This window comes from Ischnura elegans, chromosome 7, assembly GCF_921293095.1.
Source record: "Ischnura elegans chromosome 7, ioIscEleg1.1, whole genome shotgun sequence".
Taxonomy (NCBI): domain Eukaryota; kingdom Metazoa; phylum Arthropoda; class Insecta; order Odonata; family Coenagrionidae; genus Ischnura; species Ischnura elegans.
The window spans coordinates 103,835,162-103,852,189 of record NC_060252.1 but is presented as its reverse complement, the minus strand read 5'-3'; the positions used below and the strand labels follow the sequence as shown (position 1 = coordinate 103,852,189).

The window sequence follows — 17,028 nt, the reverse complement described above, 5'->3', positions numbered from 1 at the left end:
GCACATGATCGAAGGATTCACCCAGGAAAAAGAATCGAAACGTGCACTGGCATCGATCTTGTGGGGGGACGGGTCCCCCCCAATATTTGATACGTAGGATATATGAGGTATTTGTGAATTAGGGGAAATTTCTTCCGATGGGAATTAAAATAGGGTGATAATTTCAACAGATTCAGGCTTCAATTGGTGGAATTTAGACATTAAAAAAAATAAAAGATTGCAGCACTTCTCCAATCTTGTGGAAAAGTGCTACGATCTTTTATTTGTTTAAATAGGGTGATAATGCTTTAAAATCATAATTTTAGATCTCTCGGAAGCCAATCATCCACAAATTTATCCTGCAATCGATGCCAATGGACACGTGTATTAACTTTAGCCTTACACCTGGAACGCCATTATGGCACAATCTTCCTAGCAGAGAATAATCACTGGCTCCAATACATCAAGTGAGTTGTAAGGCAACAACCCCTTCTGCATTTAACCATTGGAGGGCACCCCCCTGAGCGCCAATCGTTGTTGAGGAAAGAAATAATAAGTCATGAGTTTCATTGTTGGTCTCTGAATTCTATTACAGTTCGTTTATTTACAATACATACAAGCAGCATCGGCTTGCTTTGCTTATTTTCAGCGCGCCACTAACTATACACTATATGGTACATCATTAAACATTCTATATAAAAAAGGTTACACATAAACCATTTTGCTCACAAAGAGTTCAAGACTAGATAATACTGGAAAAAGTCTCAACGGTCTCACCTTTCTGAAGATATATTCATAGTTCATGAACGAATGAGAAAAATAAATAAGCATTAAATGACTGGGACCATCCTTTGATAGCTCGGCATGAGTAGACACATCCCAAAAATATTTCTTATGTCTGATATACATGCGTAATATATAATATTTATATATTTATAAATCTATACACGTAGGTATGGCAAGTGGGTTGCTTTTCCAAAAAAATGTATGGGAAATAAGGTGGTGTTTGGGAGGCGTGTGAATTACAAAAAATATTTCTCTCCCCTCTCTTTCAAATTTTCATAACAAACACACAGACACGCGACCGAGTTAATCCCGAAGCGTGACTCGTGTGCAACACTTTTCCTAATCACCACGGGCCTTATTGGAACTGCATATCGGGACGAGACGATACCCACTATTATGAACAATATATATGCATGTAATACCACCGTTCTGCGATTTCACACACTCTTACTTGTTCGACTGCACCCGACAAATATGATGAGCCGCCGGCGCGGGTGGTGGCCGTACTAAACAGAGATATAAGTGCAACAAATGAAGTGCAGCATCCGAACTCGCGCCTATTCACAGAAATTTATAAACCCCCGAATAAATCCCTTCCCGTCTTCCGGACAAAATAGTTGTTATTATTTTTTTATATAACTCCTTGAAAAATCCCAATCGTCCAAAAGTAATAATTTTTATTTTTCGAGGCGGGAAAGTTAAGGCGCGGCTGGAGGATGAAGTTTCTGACGGGGAAAATAAAACAACTATCATATAGACTCACTCTCGTAATCCCGCGATGGCCGACGGTTGGAATAACAAATTAAGTTCAACGGTGCTTATTTGTACCCGGGTTGAGAAAAAATAAATAAATGTTTCAATTCTTTATACAAAAAAATGTTTCCAATGTACACTTCGCATTAAAAATATATACGCCCCCTTTTCCCCAACCGACCCGAGCTGCATACGATAGGCAGAGAGGAGCGGGCCCTTACAATACGCCGCGTCCTGACACCGCTCCCCCTTTTCCACGCGGACGCAAAAACTTTCCAGAGTGAGCACTCAAGAGTGACTGTGAAGAGAGAGAGACGGAGAGAAGAGGTATAGGAGGAAGAACATTATCATATATTGCGTCCCGAACTAAAAAGGCGCGAAAGTTCGAAGATCTGACAAACTTGGAAGGCTATAGAATATGATTCCGATTTTTTAGAAAACGGAGTTGTTTTTTTTTTCGACAAAAACTTGTGGCAGCCTCTCCATCACACACGCACAGGGATGCATCGTTTCTTTTATATTATAAATACTTATATGACAAGCTATGAAGCCAACACGTGTGAGGAAAATATGATAGGGAATGCAGTGAGATATTTTTCTAATTGCGTTCATGAAACCAGAGTGTGCAATTGCTTCCGAAACTGTATACCACCTCTCCACTTCTCTCTCTTCAATTTACATATACACATGAATACATTATTTTTCCCATGAAAGAAGAGTATTGTGACAGTGAGACGAAACCTTTCGATACACTTAAATATTAATTGCATCAACGGCACCATAAAAAATTATATATTTCAAATATTAGTGTCCCGGACAAGAAAAAGATTGTATTAGGGCGTAGCAAAAATACATAGCTCTCAGATTCAGTGAAATGGATGGGATTTATTTTTCGTGAAATTCAGTTCACATTAACAATGTCCTAATGAAATCCAGCCGGACATGTGATTTGAGTGGCATCAAGCAGGTGCTTACCCTCCGACAAGCAAACGAGAGCGGAGCCAACTATAAATTTCAATGGGTGGCAGAGCAAATTTTAAACCCTTTTTTGTGGTTACTTAAAGCATTAATAACTGAACCAACCATCCCCAGTGCCCATTCAAACGAAGGATACACAAAGGCAGTCGAGGGCGGGGCCCACGCCAACACTGTGGCAATTAATATTAAAACGCTTCCGATGGTCGGAAATTCGCTCAGAATCTGGCAAGCTCACAGGAAGAGCCTGGAGCGAATGTATTTCCCCTGGAGCTTTTCACGATGGATTTGGCCCCGCCCCCCTCTCGAAAAAGCCAGTATCTATTCCTAGAACGCTTCACGTACTAATTTAACCAACTACGTCTGAAGGGCACGGAAGCGAAAGTTCTTCTTCTGCACAGCACGGAGCAACCAACCCAGCGACGTACCTTTCAACAACGAACAACCATCAGTCAGACATTAAAAAAAATTGAATTTCACACATCGAGCACTGATCAACAATCATTTGATTTGCGGGTGCATTTTTAATTTTTTAATGCAGGCTTAATATATAATATTTATCGGAGCAGCGCCTGCGGGATGTAGCCAATTGAGAATCTGACTCAGTCATTTATTTATATTATTATATTTTTAGAAAACTGAATGTGATTGGAATTAAATACTTCGGACGCGAACAGCTTTAAAGCGGCGATCTGACGGATAACAGAGGAACCCCTTCGTTTTCATTGAAAAAATACACTTCTGTTCTGCGTACAGCCATTCATTTCACACATTTTTCTTTTTTGAAACAACCAACATCCTTCGGTTCCCGCGACGGCGTCCTCTTTTGCCTGCCGTCACACATATACATCATCATTGTTAAGATGCGCGGGCAGTCCACCGTCTCCGGGCGGCGCCACCGTCGCCGCCAAATGTTCCTGAGAGTCACTCACACACACACAAACTCACTATAATCCCCCTTTCTTCAATTGCCGTTGCCCTGAGAAGACCCGACGACAGTTGCAGCGCGAACGAGGAGCGGAGAAATGAGAGATTCTTCTTCGAAACGGGGGGGGGGGGGGGGGCAGGAGGCGGGGGGAGTTGGGGGTGGGATGCAGGGTCTCTTGTCTGTATCTCGCGGTGGAACACACGCTTGTTCTATTCTCTCTCTCTCACTCCCTCGCCGGCCGCTGGATGCCGCCACTATCGCCCAATCGGCGGCCATGCCAAGGTCGTCCCATCCTTGCCCCCCCCTCCATTACTTCCTGCCCCGCCGAAGGAAAGGCGGGGAGCCGGACCGAGCGTCGACATACACACACAAAACATATTTTCACTCAAGCATTCGACAATTTCACGCACTCACACATTCGTGCACACACCCCCTTTCCCTCCTTTCTTCACCACGCACACAGATGCAGACACCCAACCCCAAAACTTATTAGTCCACCGCGCAGCATACGACGCAACGTCGCGTGGCACCCGAAAAACTCCCAACAACCCCCCCATCCTCCTACTCCTCGCCAAACGGGCAATCACCACACTTTACTCTCCAAAATTAAAAAAAAATACGCTGACAGTCTCCCTGACTTAGCAAAGCGATAACAACTTCTTCAGATAAATTAATAAAAAAAGTCCTCCGTGCCTCCTTTATAAAACATTTCGCAGTGACATTATTAATATTATATGTACAGGGATTTTTCGAGGCATATCTTCGGGAGGCTTCTGCGAGAGAGAGAAAAATTATTATAAAGAGTTCTTTTCGCACGCCCCCTTCGCTAGCGATAATAATGTCTGCAGAATGAGCACAGCAAGGATTCGCCATCGCTCAGCGATGGACGTCCTCAGAAGTCGGGGCTGGAGGCGAGCAGTCTCTTCTCGGGGGTGAGGTCTCCTCCGGCCCCCCGCGACCCCAGGGGGCCTCCCGCACCCCCCGCGGACGTCGTCCTCGGCTGGCAGCGGCACCCGGTGCTCGCGTACCTGCCGTAGCACCGCTCCACCGCACCCGCCACGCCCCTCAGCGGCCAGTAGCACAGCAGGCAGGGCAGGCAGGCGGTCAGGGCGCAGAGACACGCCCAGCGAAGGCATCGCCTCGGCGGGGCGCAGGAACAGGGATCGTCGGCGCACGAGGTGGCCCCGCTGCCCCCCTCGTAGCCCTCCTTGCCGCCGCAGTGGTAGAACATGCCCTTGACGCAGCACAGGCACGACGCGTAGTCCACCGTCGTCTCGGCGGAGCAGAAGCACGCGTCCCGGCAGAGCCAGGCCGAGGGAAGCGGGCGCGGGGAGCGGCACGCCTCGCACCGGCACCGGTTGCATTCGTTGCACATGATGGAGGCGCCCGGCAGCGCGGCGCCGTCCCGCGACAGCACGGCGCACTCGGCGGCGGACGCGGCCGCGCCGTGCCGCGGGATGCCCCTGGGGCCCTCCTTGGTGAAGGTGGCGGCGGCCGCGGTGGGCAGGAGGGGCGGGGAGGCCGTGGGTTGCTTGGTGATGGGAGCGGTCTTCCCGGGGGCGGGCCGGGGTGCCTCGGGGGCGACGGTCCTCCGCGCGAGGCCCGGCCCCCGGCGAGGCGCGTCGGGGGCCGAGGAGGGGACGCGGCGGAGTGCGGCGGCCGGGGGCGGGTGGTTGGGAGGCCGGAAGGGCGTCTCCACGTACTCGTTGTTGACTCGGTCGCCGTCCAGCCTGGGGGCCTCGAGCGAGACGCCTTCCGGGGGCGGCGGGGGCACGCGGCGCGCCCGGGAGGCGGGGGAGAGCGCGGCTAGGGCGGCGACGGGGCGGGGGCCGGCGATCGTGGGCCCCACCAGCGTCTCCGCCGCCGGCGTCGACGAGGGGTGGGCGTCCGCGAGGTACGCCGTGCCGCCATGTTGGGCCATGGGCGCTAGTCAGTCGGTGCGGCGCCGAAACGCGGGGATCATCGCCCGGGGGCGGCAGTTCGGTCGCGGTGCAGGCCCCCCTCACTTCTCCAACATGGCCGCCGCGGACGCCAGCTGCTGCAAAGAGAGGAGGAAGAGAAAGGCTGTTAGTGAGGAGGAACGCAACCACATGACCGTTCATTCACAATTCGCCCTCCGTGCTAACGGCGGGCACATCAGAGGTAAGGCGAGGGACAAGGACGTAGAAAAAAAATTGGAGGGGTGAATTACCTTGGGAAAGGGGTAATATTAAAAGGATGTTCAACCGCTAAATCGAAGTCACTGTACTGGATAGATTGGAAGGATTCTCACGTCTTTGGGAGAAGTGGAGAAAAATGCACACATGGCTATCTCAAATTGCACGTTCGACAACGCTCGGGTCTATATATGACTCCATGATCATCACTGTTTTTTTTAATGAATGGTCTACAAAGTATATTGTTCACGGAGAAACGGTAGCAATTCAGTCAAAATTCGCTGCAAAACATCATTGTATAACATAAACCAGCATAAACTACACAGAAGTATGAAATAAAAATTCTCAATGCATGTGAATAAAAAAGATTAGCAACATCGAATACAAATGTGTGCTGACGAATTATACCTTTCTTTCGGATAATTTCCTGCACTGGCGACCCGCTTTCAAAAGGTGAGGAATACGTCGATTGTGTTTCCATTGTATGAAGTAACAGACATCACGCTGAACATTAACTGGCAAGAAATTGTTTATCTTTGCAAGGACACATCTTCAGGAAAAGAAATAGAATATTTCAAGCGTCTCTGACATGGAGGATATCTAAATACATAAAATGATTAGACATCAATGTTCCCGCAAGATAAATAGTAAGTTAAAATTACAAAGCTTCGCCTGTTATAGAATCATCAAGTACAGCACCATGTTAGGCACTTATGGGTGACATTAGTTGTGCTTCATAACTCAGTAATGAGGTTTTAAAAAGCAACAAAATATATCGATTTATGGTAAATGTCAGTTAATCACAAATAATTATCATTCAAAAGGCTTAGACTTAGGTGGATTTAAGTAGTATTAAAGGCAATATCCTTTCATGGACTTCCATCACCAGTTCACAGTTAGGCCAATTCCTTTTCATTCTATCGAAAAATCTTATTCTCTTCCTTCCTCTCCCTCGTTTACCTAACATTATTCCCTCTAACACTCTTTTCAATATCCCCTCCTAGCTCAATAACCGCTCCGTCTACACTTTCTAGATCCTCTCTATTTCATCTAGTAGCTCCTTCATCCCATCCACCATGTCGTTCGATCAAGCGGTATGACAGGAAAAAGTTTATTTTACATTTTAATTTCAAGGAATCGTGCCCGATTGATTGTCCGAGCGTCCCAACGATAGTTGATCGAACTAGCCGTCTGAATGCATGTCCTGGCAATAGTTCGCGTAGTTCCGAACGTTGCCACTTTACGATGGTTAGGCGCTGGGAGACCGGAAACAGAAGCGACAAGAGAAAGACGAAAAACTCGTGAAGCTCTATTTTTTCATGGATTTGTCCTCGGAAGGAAGAATATGGGCGGAAGAAAAATTATTTGGTAAATACACGTTGAACACATTAATATCTTGTCCCTGCATACCTCAACAGCTTTGCTAACCGTCATTTTCCCGTTCACTTTAGATGTCAGCACAGGTTGTAACAATCGTCGTGTAAATGCACGATAGTTCCGACAATCGCTGGAACAATCGTAATGTGAATGAGGCATTATTGAGCTGAGGGAGAGAGACGGAGGAGGCAAGCGGCAGCGGTTGCGTTGTCGGGCAGGAAGGGACGCGCCATGAACGAAAGAGAAGGCATTTTTAGAACGGAGGTGATGCCCTTGGGAGGGAGGGAGGGAGGGAGAGGGGAAGGAGGTGGGGGGGAAGCGGCGATCGGAGGGGAGGGCGGCAAATGAATGAACAGTTTCGACACATCCTAGCATGAGCGCGCTCCATGTGAAATGCACTCCAAAAGAGGGGGTGAAGGGGGTGGGGTACAGAGAGAGAGAGGTAGCATAGGAGGGGCAGGGAGAAGCACCTGTCCCCTTTCCCCTCCCCTGAAGCTCCCCGCCCACTTGGGGATGATCTCCCTTCGCATCGCACCTGGCCCGCAAACAAGTGACCCCCCCCCCCCCTAGAGGTCCCATGGGAAAAAGGCCCACAAGAGAAAGAAGATGATGCTGAACGGAATGCCTCGATTCCGACCCTGCGAACGAAGGAGTGCTTCCGTGCCTAAAGGTGGCTTAACACTGGGCCCACAGTCAGACATTACGCCCGTGACGCTATCCTTTCCTCCCTCAGGATATCTAGCATAACAAGCCGCCGTGTCTTATCTGACCTCATGTTTCTGCATAGAATCTTTAGCGGTTCTCTACGGACAAACGAAAGTCTCCCTCTTTTCCGTTTTATATTCCTCCTCGCCCCTTACGAAATAACTCTCTGCCTCACATTCCGCGATTTCGTCTCCCATCTCTCAACGCTCTCTGTTCTACCGAATCCCCTCCTTGTTTAACTCCATAGCTTCAAAAATCCCTTCCCTGGACCTCTTTTCCTCTGACACTAGTTACAAAGCCACCATAAAATTACATCTCAATAATTCGCCATTGCCTAATCAATAGTGCCCCTTCTTACGTTGAAAAATGTTGTTTTCTGTAACCTTTTATTTATTGTGCAATTGTTTGTTATCTCTTAGGTATTATTTATTTAAGGAAAAGCCAATGTAAAAGCCTTTGTGCCGTTTTTGGTGTTGAAATAAATAAATAAATACCGGACTTAACACCCCTCCCAGAACTACCGAACGGATTCATTTTTACTCCTACCTTATCACTGTTTATTTTTGCAGTTAATATTTTTATTGACACATTGCTTTTATCGATACACTGCTTTAGTTTATCATTTTCGTATAAAATTGAAGCATTCCAGTCGTGGTTTTAACAAAATATGATTGCTTTAAATGCGAGGTTCGACAGTATTGCTTTGAAATTCATTTTTCTCATATGCTATATTGTTTTAATGGGATTATCACTGAGGAATTGGGTAAAAAAGCAAAGCATAAACCTATCACCATATTTATTATCATGTTTAAACGAAAAAATACTACCTAGGGTACATGGAAGGTGGGGCGTAAATTTAATAAAATAAAAAAGATTTTTTAAACAGTTGGTAGCTTCTCACTTAGGTAGCCAAAGGTAAATTTTGATTAAACGTGTTCTATTTTTTTCGAAAGCTATTTTTATCGCAAAGCCTTATTATAAGTCAAAAATTATTAAACACCACGGAATTTCAGGCCGGAATTCGAAAAAGTTTAGTCAGAGCAGGGAAATTAAAATCTCAAGGAATCAAAATGACGCGGTAGTTCTAGCGTTAAACCTTTTCGGTCACATATTTTTTCTCTCCGCTGATAAAAATTATTATTTTGACAATGAACTTAATTATGAACACTTTGTCAAAAAGTTTGGTTATTTTTGCGGCGTAAATTTTGTGTTCCTTGTTCATAATTATGGAAAAATACGCACATTGGTGGACTAAATCCCCTTTAGGCGGCATGATATCCCTTTTATCCAGCCTCGGTGTCGGTGGGGTAAAGTCATCGCCCGCCACAACGTAGGTCGCGGGTTCGAATCCCGCCTGAGTAGGTGGCCTCAATCCTGGGAATGGGTGTTCGTGTCGTGATTTGTTAACATCTGAGTTGTAAAGGCCTCTATGTGCTGTTCACGGGGAAGTTGATAATAAATAAACAAAAGTAATGTCCATTTTAATGGACATTATGACTAGAAGGGTCAACACGTCACTTTTACCGCTATAATAGTGTCCCAAAAACGATGCATCGAGGCTAATACCATCACAGAGCTGTACCAAGAGTATCAAAACGCTTCGTGATAATTCGCAATTGGAAAGATGGAAATATATGGGCGTGGAATCCATATTCCCCACCCCCCCAAAAAATTTTCAATGGATGATTCTCTAGACCCCATAAAGTGACATATCAAAGTTTGAGTCATGCATTGAGTCGGTCATACGCTTTCACACCCTTGGCGACCTGATCCACCTCCGCGACTTTAATCATGTGAGATTCACAGACCAGCTCCATCTGTTCCGACACCGATTGCACTTTTTTTTAACGACAACTTCTTGGAAAGCAATGACATTTGCCAGTCCAATCCTTTCCCCACCAGAAATTTGGCAACCTTGGATCCTTCCCTCACTCAATATAAACTCTCCCGCCACTCCCACAAGAATATTTTCAACTCCGACCACTCCTCTCTCGAGTTCTCATTAAGCCTCGTTCACATTACGATTGTCCGAGCGATCGTCCCAACGATAGTTGATCGAACTAACCGTGTGAATGCATGTCCTGACAATAGTTGACGTAGTTCCGAACGTTGCCACTTTACGATGGTTGGGCGCTGGGAGACCGGAAACGGAAGCGACAAGGGAAAGACGAAAAGCTCGTGAAGCTCTATTTTTTCATGGATTTGTCCTAGGAAGGAAGAATATGGGCGGAAGAAAAATTATTCGGTAAATACACGTCGAACACAGTAATATCTTGTCCCTGCATACCTCAACAGCTTTGATAACCTTTTTCAATTTCCCGTTATAAAATATGAGTTTGGTATTTCACGTAGAAGCTTAAATGGCTGTTTTTGAACAATGAAATGAATAATTAGAAGATATGCAGGTAGGGTGAAATAATAATGTTGCCCTTCTGTACCTCAAATTTGATTTCACATAGAAATTACGCGTTTTAGGTATTTAATGCGTCGTACAGATTTTTTGAGTTACAAAAACGAGTGATGCTGACATTAGATACTACTGTGTCAGAACATAAATGAAAAATTTACAGTAATAAATGCTGTTCCAATAAATTACGCCAAGTACGTATCAATTTGTTTCCTCTATTTAAACGTTCTCGATGTATATCTTAGACAATTCTGCGAATCTTAACTTATTTGAATCAGGCAATAAGAGATATGGGGGGCTACTTTATGGATTCAATGCCAACGGATAAGGCCAAAATCAGGTAGACAGCCAGAAAATCATCACGCTGAATGCCATGATTCAAACACAACGTACGATAAGTGCTTCCGCGGAAGGCAGCCACGTTTTTTCAAAGATTTTTCCACAAAATGGAGAAAAATATAGCTAATTATTGCAAATGGTACTTTTATATTTTATGGCTTTATCCCCGTGAGTAAATAAAAAGCTCGCATAGATTTTCAATCCCTCACAGCGGAAAGCGGCAAGAACAGCGAGAAGTTGTTACAATATGCTAGACCAGCGTTTTGAATTGTGAAATATGACAGCTTTGACTTATTTCAATCGACTCACACACATTTTACATAGACACACCAAAGATTCAAACAAAATGCGATAGTGAAGGAGACTAAATACGCACTAAGCAGTTATTTAGCTCCATATATTTCCTGGAAATAGATGCGGAGGATAGAACTCTTAGTTTTGCGATGGTCTTTAGCACTCGATAGCAATTACACGAGGGAATATAGTGCAGTGCCATTGGTTTCGGTATCAGGAAGTATGAGGTACAGGATAAATGGGGAACTCAGGTCTACAAAGAAATGGAAACTTATTTCGGTAATCGAAGACTTAGGCTATAACACTGTAGTGATAAGCTAACCGCAGATAGGCCCAAATCACAATCCCGATAACGGACGACCGGAAAAATGCAATAGGTTAAAAAAACGAAGGCGAAAACCACGAATATTACCTGTCAGTGTGGTGCCAGCCACAACAAATTTAAGTGGGGTTACAAAAATCGCCACTCCCGTCGCTGACTATACGAATATTAAGGTGCAATACGCTCAGAAATGATGCGAACAGATTGGCGGCTATGATGGGTCCCTAAACTGGATGATAATAGGCAGAAAAGTAAATGCGGAGCACACTTACTTCGAAGTTCATAACCCACCGCTTGAGACTCCTTATAGTTTCACTTTGTCATTCGCGATTATTTCTGAGGGGCTTGTTTGTTTTGAATCGCGGAGTTGCGTTCGAAACCCCGTCATTAGAGTAGTTTCCTTCATCAAAGAAAACGAAAGGCATTGATTGCGATTGGTTACCCACCATTAGTGTATTAATATTACACAAATTATTTGGTTTTAAAAATCCCAGGTTAGACGAATGGCAATGGTCAATTTTAACCGCATCCAGATTGGCGCCCATGTGATGCTACTCCACGTGACGTCACAGGGACCTAGTTTCTATACGAGTAGATAGAAGTTTTACATCGTCTGAGATTACCAATGCATGCATGAGGCATAGAGGTCAGGGAAACATCTCTTAATAATCACCTATTAATACTGCCTAAAGTCGTAAAGTTTTCTTCGTTTGATAGGGTATTAATAACACTTATTTAAGCCAAACGCTACCTGCTAGCTGGGCACTCTGCTACCTGCTAGCAACCTGCATCGTATCAGCGCTCAAAGCCTCGCCCCAAGGTCACCTCACACGGCCACAGTGGGAACTAGAATGACGTCACACGGGGTTTTCCCTGCATTCATAATTAACCGTTGCGTTTTCGCGCGCTTGACAATTTTCACCTTTCATTTAATCGAGAAAAATAGATATCGTCATTAAAAAATGTAAAAGCGTGAAATACGTACTCCAGGAGTAATAATCTTTCCATACAGGCAATAAAAAAATAATAGGAAACTACCCTATTGGTCTTCATTCCCTTTTGAGGCATTTGGTCGGGCACACTTTAGTTAAAGGTGGCTGTGTTGCGTTTGGAGGGTGGGGGGTGGTTATAGCGGGGAGACGGAGGATGGAGTGAGGAGGAGAGAGAGATATGTCCATTAGTTATGACCTTGTTACGAGAGTGTGCGCGTCGGAGCTTATCTGCCTACACTCCCCGCCGCCTAGCCTTACTCATAACTCATTTATGACTCCCAATCTGCTGTTATTCCAAGACAAGTCCTTTAAGGCGAGATAACAGTTGCCAATTCTGGGATATTGTTGTGGGATTCCGACACCAACACGGCCGATTCTTTTTATCTGCGAGTGCGTGGTCACGCCATTCGAAAAGGAGTGGCCGAATTTTTCTTCGGCCGGGTTTTCACCTAGGGCACTGCATAGAGGTGAAGGTCCCATTCTCTCCCGTGGAACCTTGATGTACGCTGCCATCTCGAGCCCTTTTCAGTCGGTTTTCAAAAATTGTCCGCAGAGCGGCGTTTACCGCGATTAATTAATTATCCCTGTTTGCGATAATGGTTTTGACCCCACGATGAATAGTATTGAAAAGTTATTATGTATGTGATAGGTAATATTATCACGAATATTAATTTCGGGAAATATCCATAGATATGCGACAAATTGCAAAGACAAGCATGGTTACTTAATTTCGTGGTATTTAAAGTGGTAAAGTTAAAAAAAATCATATCCGCTATGTCAGTGACGAATTGCCATTGAATCTGCACTCCCGATTCCCCATCAACATCATGATTACCGATGGATGTTTTCCCAATAAAATGCGTCCGAGTATAAATCGTCTATTGTGTCCTCAGCATCAAAAAAGATGGTTGTGTAAGTTTCGAGAAGGGACGCGAGTCTTCTCTACGGGCTTTCCCTTCAAAATCGCAGTCCATTCCGCGACGTCACGAGACGAGACAGAGCTGCGGGGAAAACTTTCCCCACAAGCGGCGCCACAAACATAAGGGGTGGCGAGAAGGTGGGCGAGAGGAGAAAAAAAAACAAGGACGAAAATCGCCAGTGAGCTCAAATGGACTTCTGAGTAAACATAAACAGGAAGGAAAATCTTGTATGATGTTTGGCACGATATGGTGGAATATGGTTGTTAATACTATTAAGATGAGACATTGCAATGTTTCCACTGAGGTGCCACTGAACTCAGTGAAAACATTGCAATGTCTCATCTTAATGACAATAAGAAGGACAATCGTCTACTGCGCATGGGACCAGAATGCAAGTGGCAAAATCCCATATCTCTTATGGGTGGCAGTCTACGACGATTCGGTTTTACGTAGTTATATCAATTGGAAATTTCATTTATATAAAATTCAAAAATCACGAATATGTAGACGAAGTATGCTGATTGTTGGCGCCGAGATGTTTGTATTGCGCTCCTTTGCCTGCCATTGGATGACGAGCGTACTTTTCGTTTGTGTTTCGTTTCGCTTGTCTCTTGTTTATGGTGACCAGGAGTGTGTGACCATTACTGTTGCATATACACTCCTGTGTCAATATCGAGTCAATTTGTACATTAAATTTACATTTACGATACAGTCCACTAATTTTATTTGAAGTTTTTATTAGTTTTTGCCCACGCCTTTGGCGCAATAACGCCGATTTGATTGTCAATGAGTTATAATTAGAGATGCGTGAAAATCGCAAATGCGATAAATGCGACATAGATGCGATGACTGGACTTTTATGATATTTTCACGCAAATTTGCCTTTTCGACGGCAACATTCCTACGTTTTGTACCGAGCGTAGTTTAAATGCTCCGCCGACACTCACCGCTTAAAGGGCGTGAGCGACTGGCCAGCTGCTAGTTGGCTGGGACTCTACGTGGCCGCGAACTACAAGTGGGCGCGGGCAAACTACACCTCCACCACTATATGTCTTATTCCTTAATTTATTATTGCTCTACAACGTAATTATTTCAAATATTCTGTACTTTGTCATATTATGTACTTTGCGTTTCATTACATTTAATCGTCATCTACTTCATTATGAAAATAAAAAATAGACGCTACAAAATGTGATATACTGTTATTGAAATTGCGATAAATTAAAAATGAAAGTGCGATTTTCACGTATCCCTAATTATAACCTATCTTTGGTATTTCCTCTAATATTTCCGCTTTTTATTATAATGCCCAAGTCAGATTTTCAATTCATACCACCGCTTCTGGTAGGCGCGCAGTTTCTGGCCAGCTAGCGCGCAGCATGGAGGCTGCGCGCTAGACTTAGATTGCTTGAACAATTGAGAATGGATATCTTTAAGAGCGACACAGAGAACATAATATTAGAGCCACACTATATTTCCAGGTCCGATAGAAGCGATAAATTAAGAGAGATGTTTTGCCGAACGGATAGGTATGGGAATTCATTTTTTCCCCGAACCGTAAAGGACTTTAATAAACGCTAGTCCCAACTTCGTTAGAGCACTTCATTTTTTTAAGCTGCAAACGGCTACACACCCTGCCACACGTCTTTTAGGCGGCTTGCGGGGTATTATGTAGATGTACTTCGAGCGCTCTCAAAGGTATTTTCTCCGAGAAGTGGACTTGGCGTGGTGCAAGACGAGAAGCGTGCGCCGCTTCCTAGTCAGGTGGGCGCCGTGCCGCTCCCACACCCCTTTCCCTCCCCTCCCCCCCACTGGGGTGAATGGCAGACAGGCGACCGAGGAAGTGGGGGGGAGAATCTCTCCATGAATGACCGACGAACACGGACAATCACCTTGGATCGCAAATAGATATCATGGAAAGCAGTGAGAATGTGGAACATCATCGGAAGAGCGCCTCAAACTTGTTCCCCGATTACTACGCATTTTACGTCATCGTAAGGTGCATTGTAGACAACGCGCAGCTTGGTGTAGGGACAGGTAATCACTGTTGCAAACATATTTGACCAACTAGATTCTTGACAATAAATGTTAAGAGATTTTTTTAGTCTATCTTGTGAACTGGTCCGTATAAGTTTGTATCATTTTTCGTCCTCAGGGCTAGAAATGAAAATCGTAGATAAAATACAACGATTTAGAATTAATTAAAAATGATAAAAAAAGAGTTTCTTTAAATTAATGTACTGAATTAACAACTGCATTACAACGACTTTTCCAATGAAATTCCAATCCCTGATAATGACAAATATATTTTCGAAACGTTGGCAAAGAAATAAACACTTCTATTGACCAAAGCTTAAACGCAGCGCTAAACAAATTAATGGCACATTCTTCCACAGTGGCGCCTGTGAATTGTTCTCAGACGACAGTAAAATTAAGTTCCAATAGTAGTAATGATTGAAAAACAAAGGTTTTAAGTGAGTATGTTTTGAGAGATTCGCGATGCAAATTTGAGGTGACTCGGTAGCGGCTTGGACCGGTTATCAAGAATCGGCAGCGTAATGGTAAACTTCCGGTTCGGAATGACAAATGAAAAGTCATTTCCGAGGGTCGATGAGCCCCGCTAGCACACCAAACACCCCCTGAGGACGGGGAGCGTGTGCAAAGGCACGTATTCAATCGAAAGCGACGGAGTGAGAGAGAGAGAGAGCCAAGGACGCAGCAGCCTATCGGCAGCTCCCGGCGGGGACGCGAGTATACGTTTAGAGCGGCGGAGGGGTCTTGGCGGAAGGTGCACGAATGATGGCGCACATTCACAATGCACGTATAATTATTATTATTATAGTATTCTACCGATCAAGGTAGGTTTCCATGGAGTGTTCAAGAAGTGATCTGGAAGCCTCCTTTTCCTCCCAGCAGTGCCTTCTTTAATTCACTGTAAGGCCTACTCTCTTTTAATCTATCTAAAAATCCTATTCTTTTCTTCCCCTCCCTCGTTTCCCTAACTTTCTACCCTCTAACACCATTTTCAACATCCCATCACCGCTAAGCACTAACTCAATCCATTCCTTCTGTCTCCTCCGTATCTCATCTAAAATTTGCCTCTTCTCACCCACCATGTCCAGCACTTCGTCGTTCCTTTTCCTCTCCGTCCATTTCACCCTCTCCATTCTTCTCCATACCCACTTCTCGAATGCATCCAATCTTCTCTCGTCTTCTTTCCTCAGCGTCCACGTTTCAAGTCTGTACCTCATTCATGCATTGGTAATCTCAGACGATGTAAAACTCCTATCCAATCGTATAGAAACTAGTTCCCTGTGACGTCACGTGAAGTGGCATCACATGGGCGCCAATCTGGCCTTTTTGAAATGAGGATAAAATTGACCATTGCCATTCGTCTAAACTGGGATTTCAGAAACCAAATAATTTGTATATTATGAATACACTAATGGTGGGTAACGAATCGCAATGAATGCCTTTCGTTTTCTTTGATGGAGGAAACTACCCTATTCACCTGGAACTTATTTTTTGCCCATCTCACATTGACCCTCATCTTTCAATTGACATCGAAGCCTATTCCCTTTGACTCAACCGATGAACTCTGTTATCTTTCTCCCCCTTCCTGGCTTACCCAACAGCCTTCCCTCCATCTCGGTTATCAATATCCCTCCCCTCCTCTGCTAAGTACACGCTCCATGTACACTGTCTGTCTACTCATTATCTTCTCATCAAGTTTTCTATCGTCACCAGCGATGTCTAGCACTTCCTCGTTTCTTTCCTCCCCGTCCTTCACACTTGTACAATTTATTTATTTATTTATTATGTGTTATGTTCGCCCAACATATACATAATTATAGGGCGAACAATCCAAGAATATAACTACAAAAAATTGAAAATAAATTGGTCACAGCCACAAAAATAGTAACAATCATGATAACAAATGCTGAAAAATATTAACTAAATACTATCACAGCCGCGAAACATATTCTTAACATCTTTTACAAAGCAGTATATCTCTTGATACAAGTCTAGATCGTTGAAATTTTTGTTATATACCACACAAATCCTTCGCATTGGCGTATTGGAACAACAATTTGT

The 17,028-nt window shown here is 44.4% G+C and overlaps 1 protein-coding gene across 2 annotated transcripts in view; it reads right to left on the bottom strand.

Annotated features, from left to right (window-relative positions):
- Positions 1-543: 543 nt before the first annotated feature.
- LOC124163092 (protein sprouty) overlaps positions 544-17,028 on the bottom strand; it is an 80,162-nt gene continuing 63,677 nt past the window's right edge. The window contains exon 2 of one of the 2 annotated variants that reach the window (XM_046539890.1): positions 544-5,456. In XM_046539890.1, coding sequence (XP_046395846.1) covers positions 4,314-5,342 — 1,029 coding nt within the window. In that variant the 5' untranslated portion in view covers positions 5,343-5,456 and the 3' untranslated portion in view covers positions 544-4,313. Of the gene's footprint in view, positions 5,460-17,028 lie in introns of both variants that reach the window. The other variant, XM_046539888.1, reaches the window with a different exon arrangement.